This window comes from Gadus chalcogrammus, chromosome 4 (assembly GCF_026213295.1).
Source record: "Gadus chalcogrammus isolate NIFS_2021 chromosome 4, NIFS_Gcha_1.0, whole genome shotgun sequence".
Classification (NCBI taxonomy): domain Eukaryota; kingdom Metazoa; phylum Chordata; class Actinopteri; order Gadiformes; family Gadidae; genus Gadus; species Gadus chalcogrammus.
Genome location: NC_079415.1, coordinates 1,942,341 through 1,947,340, shown reverse-complemented (window position 1 = coordinate 1,947,340; position 5,000 = coordinate 1,942,341). Strand labels below are relative to the sequence as shown.

Sequence of the window (5,000 nt, the reverse complement as noted above, 5' to 3'; positions counted from 1 at the left end):
GTGACTCCTGTTAATTAGTAAGCTAAAAGGCTAATGCAGCTTCGCCTGGAAAAATGTCCTCGGAACTAGAAAAAACCCAAATTACATTCAGCATCAGAATCAGAATCCATACATTTGGATCGTGACGTTACATCACAAGCAAAATATCACCCAGACTTTTAGCTCCAACTCCATCCTGCCATCCATGAGCGTCTTAGAGTACCATATTAAGCGCTATATAAATTTTATTTATTATTATTATTATTATTATTATTATTATTATTATTATTATTATCCAATCAGCAGGGGGGGGACAAGAACCCCACCCAACATTTTTAACATGGGGGAGACGGAGAGACAGCCCGGGCTGGGGGAGTCTGTTAACGTGGGGGAGGCAGAGAGACAGCCCGGGCTGGGGGGAGTCTGTTAACGTGGGGGAGGCAGAGAGACAGCCCGGGCTGGGGGGAGTCTGTTAACGTGGGGGAGGCAGAGAGACAGCCCGGCCTGGGGGAGTCTGTTGACGTGGGGGAGGCAGAGAGACAGCCCGGGCTGGGGGAGTCTGTTGACGTGGGGGAGGCAGAGAGACAGCCCGGGCTGGGGGAGTCTGTTGACGTGGGGGAGGCAGAGAGACAGCCCGGGCTGGGGGAGTCTGTTAGCGTAGGGGAGGCAGAGAGACAGCCTGGAGCGGCAGCGAGGCTGTCGATACATCCGGCTGGTCGTCTCCTCCTGACCCAACCTTCCGGCGCTCCGACCAGTTCCCCGGGGACCCGCTCCACATCGGAGAGGAGGAGACGGGAAGCGTTGAAGATTCCTCCCTCCCTCAGGGGGACAGCGTCCTTTCTGATACAGGTGTGTCTGTTGTGTACGGCAAGCACCTCAGGCTGTGATGGAACTTGTCTGTCTCTCTCTCGCTCTGAAGAACTAGCTATTGTTGTTGAGCTGAACTCGAAATAGTTTTTTGAGCTGAACTAGCTGCTGTTGATGAACTGAACTAGCTGTTGTTGATGAACTGAACTAGCTGTTGTTGATGAACTGAACTAGCTGTTGTTGATGAACTGAACTAGCTGTTGTTGATGAACTGAACTAGCTGTTGTTGATGAACTGAACTAGCTGTTGTCATTGAGCTAAACTAGCTGTTGTTGATGAACTGAACTAGCTGTTGTTGATGAACTGAACTAGCTGTTGTTGATGAACTGAACTAGCTGTTGTTGATGAACTGAACTAGCTGTTGTTGATGAACTGAACTAGCTGTTGTTGATGAACTGAACTAGCTGTTGTAGATTAACTGAACTAGCTGTTGTTGATGAACTGAACTAGCTGTTGTAGATTAACTGAACTAGCTGCTGTTGATGAACTGAACTAGCTGTTGTCGATTAACTGAACTAGCAACTGTTGGTGAACTGAACTAGCTGTTGTCATTGAGCTAAACTATCTGTTGTTGTTGTTGAACTGAACTAGCTATTGTTGTTGAATTGAATTGACTGTTAAAGTGCAAGACGCGCTTTGTTGAAGATGCACGATCTCCAAGATGTAACGCTGACGCACTAACAATAAAACACATTTCCATTAACCTTCCTGTAGCTGCACTGCCCACATGTGTTCTCAGAACGCCTGCAGCCCTCTGCAGATTTTCAGAGTTATTCCTGTTTTGGCTCTACGCTTTGATTGCTCCCAGCCTTACTTGTAAGTCGCGGCGGATAAACCGTCCATGTTAATGCTCGTCAAAACGCACAGAGAGAGTGCTGGGGTTTCAGACGCCCGCTCACAGTACACCCATGCTCGAGAGGAAGCGATTCAGAGGACTCCCGCTCTGATGCAGGCCTGCGTTCTGCTGCCGGACGGCCGGGGAACGGGATGAAGAGGCTGCTTTGCTGAATAAACGGCGTGCACTGCAGCACTGACATCGTCTAAGACTTGATGCGTGGTAGACCTTGTGGAGGATACTCGACACACTGCAGCTTAAGAAAACGCACGCAAATAGACACAAAAAACACAAGTTGATTAAGATAAACCTCATCAATTTAAACAACACACAAGCAGCAGTTTGTAAAACATGCAGCGAATAAGTAGACAAAGCACTATGGCGATGCGCTGCGATTACACATAACGACAGAACAGAAGTGTTCCCAGGGGACACTTAAAAAGGACCCACACATCTGCACTCTCAAGAAAAATCGGATCCCGCAATCGCATTATTAAGATAAACCAAAAACACTTCGGTTTTAGCTCATCTCCAACGCCACCGACGTGTAGCTGACTTCAATTATACGTCATGGGTCACAAACCTATTCACTTGCCTCTGGAAACACCTCCGTTGTCATTTGGTGTAATTGCAGCGTGTTTCTGTAATTCGTTGGGTCTCTAATGTGTGGCGTTGTCTGAAATCGCAGCATGTGTTTGCATATGTGTTATCAACTCAATGAAGAAATTATGTTGTCTGTTACATAATGAGCCTGCTCTATGTCTATTGGCGTGTTGTTTCCTTAACTTGCAGCGAAGTTGAGCGCTCAGGGCCACCGTAGAAGACAGACACGTACACACACACACACACACACACACTCTCTCTATGCATCCTTCCCACGCACACACACCCAGGGGAGCGACATAACAACAAAACAAGAAGGCTGCAAAGAAGCCCCACACCGCCCACACACAACATAACAAATAGGCACAAAGAGAATACTGCAAACAAGTACCAACAACAGTGAACACCAGCAACAAAACAATGTCATTGCAGGTCAACGCAACCTAACACACACCCCGTCATACTGTACTCGCAGATCACATGCTTCAGTCCATCCCGACACATGTTGGCACAGACTCTCGGATCACCCAGGTGAATGGGATCGGTTGAGAGGTACGATCAGACAGAAACGGTCGTACCTCACAGAGAAACAACTCGATACAATCACAGCGTATGTAAAAGGCGCAGGTAAAGTTAGGAGGATTGAATCTGCGGCTGGAGTGGCTCGGACGGCCGGAGAATCCATCCGAAGCAACTCCCAACCCAATTCATTTCCCAACCCAGTTTTCAATGAAGTTAAATTAAATTAAATTGTATATGTTTAGCCCGTAATCACAGGTACAGGCTCAAAGGGCTCAGCAGGCCATCTATTTATGACCCCCCCCCCCCCCCTACCCTAGCCACCCAGAGGGCAAGAAAAAAAACTTAATTTGCAAGGAAGAAATCTTGAGAAGGAACGTTTTCGGCAGCGTTCCTCAACATCCTTCCATTCATCATCATCCTCTCCCTCACTCAGTCACCCTCTCACCGTGCACTGGCACTGCTGACAGCCCCCCCCCCCCCCCCCCCGCCCAGTCACCCTCTCACCGTGCACTGCCCCTCCACCGTCACCCTCTCACCGTGCACTGCCCCTCCCCCGTCACCCTCTCACCCTCTCACCCTCTCACCCTCTCACCCTCTCACCGTGCACTGCCCCAGCCCCCGTCACCCTCTCACCCTCTCACCCCCTCACCCAGTCACCCTCTCACCATGCCTCTCCCCCCCCTCCCTCCAGCCCCCCCATTCACCCCCTCACCCCCTCACCGTGCAGGTGCACTGCTGGCAGCCCTCCAGCCCCCCCCCCCCCCCTCCCCTAGTCACCCCCTCCCCCCCTCACCGTGCAGGTGCACTGCTGGCACCCCTCCAGCCAGGTGTCTCCGCTGTTGTAGGACAGGCGGCTGTTCTGGTCCAGGCAGCGGCCGCTGAGCCGCGGGTCGCACTCGGGGCAGCAGAACACGTCCACCGTGGGGTTGTCACAGTCGCACACCATCCTCCTGCACAGCACCCGGCTGGTCTGCAGGGGGGGGGGGGGGGAGACAAGGGGGTGAGTAAAGGGTGAGCATTGACGCGTCCCCCGGTCACTGCGAGGTCTCCCGTCCTATAAACGTCAGATCAGTTTTGGGCGGCATGTAGCGCAGGAGGTAGAGCGGGTTGGCTGGTAACCGGAAGGTCGCTGGTTCGATCCCCGGCTCCTCCTAGCCGAGCGTCGAGGTGTCCCTGAGCGAGACGCCTCACCCTGACTGCTCCCGACGAGCTGGCTGTCCCCTTGCGTGGCTAACGCCGCCGTCGGTGTGTGGATGTGTGCATGAACGGGTGAATGTGAGGCAGGAAAGAGCTCTGAGTGGCCACTGGTTAGAAAAGCTGTATCAATGCAATTCATTTTTCTATTTGGTTTTGGTTTGTGTTAAAGTAATTAAAGTTGGATTAGTCGTTGTGGAATTGTTGTTGGATGTTGGCGTGGTTAGAGGCGGAGAGGCCAACGGAAAGGTTCCGGGTTCGATTCCAAATGTTCGCAGCCTAACTTGTAAGGGTCTGTGAGCAAGATACCTTACGGCTTCTTTAGCGAAAGCGCTTTGGATAAAAGAGTCTGCTAAATGACTGAGTAGTGAATAAAGACGTGATTATGCCAAGTTGGAAGGAGTACAATTAAATATAGAGTCTGCCCAGCGGGCTCAAAGGCATTCTGCTGGAAACTCGCCGCAAAAGTATTGTAGAGAGAAATATAAAAAAATATTATATAATATGACTTAAATCCTCTTATTATATTTCTCGCCTTTTAAAATAATCTTAATGCGAATTTTCATCCCTTAAGTTATAGCGGAGAGAACCCAACATAAGTGGCTTGTTATTATATTTCTCTCCTATTCATATTGCTAGCTTTGCCGGCTAGCTCCGTCAAATATCAAACCAATCATAATCCGATCTTTGTCCCTAAATGGTAAAAAAGGTAAATGGACTGCATTTATATAGCGCTTTTATCCAAAGCGCTTCACAACATCGCCTAACATTCACCCATTCAAGCACACATTCACGCACCGACGGCGGAGCCAGACGTACAAGTCGACAGCCAGCTCGTCGGGAGCAGTCAGGGTGAGGTGCCTTGCTCAGGGACACCTCGACACTCGGGAGTTCCCTGTCTATGGGAAATAACATGTTTGATGCCGTTAAAGTAGCATTAATAATCGTTTACTACTTTAACGGCACCGACAATCCAAAACCACAGTGGAAACTAGATGGA

At 50.1% G+C, this 5,000-nt stretch overlaps 1 protein-coding gene across 1 annotated transcript in view; it reads right to left on the bottom strand.

Moving 5' to 3' along the window:
* The window catches only part of nell2b (neural EGFL like 2b), a 54,653-nt gene that overhangs the window by 6,447 nt on the left and 43,206 nt on the right, over positions 1-5,000 (bottom strand). Inside the window, exon 26 of the mRNA XM_056588726.1 lies at positions 3,600-3,776. Within this exon, the coding sequence (XP_056444701.1) occupies positions 3,600-3,776 (177 nt within the window). The remainder of the gene's footprint in view (positions 1-3,599; positions 3,777-5,000) is intronic.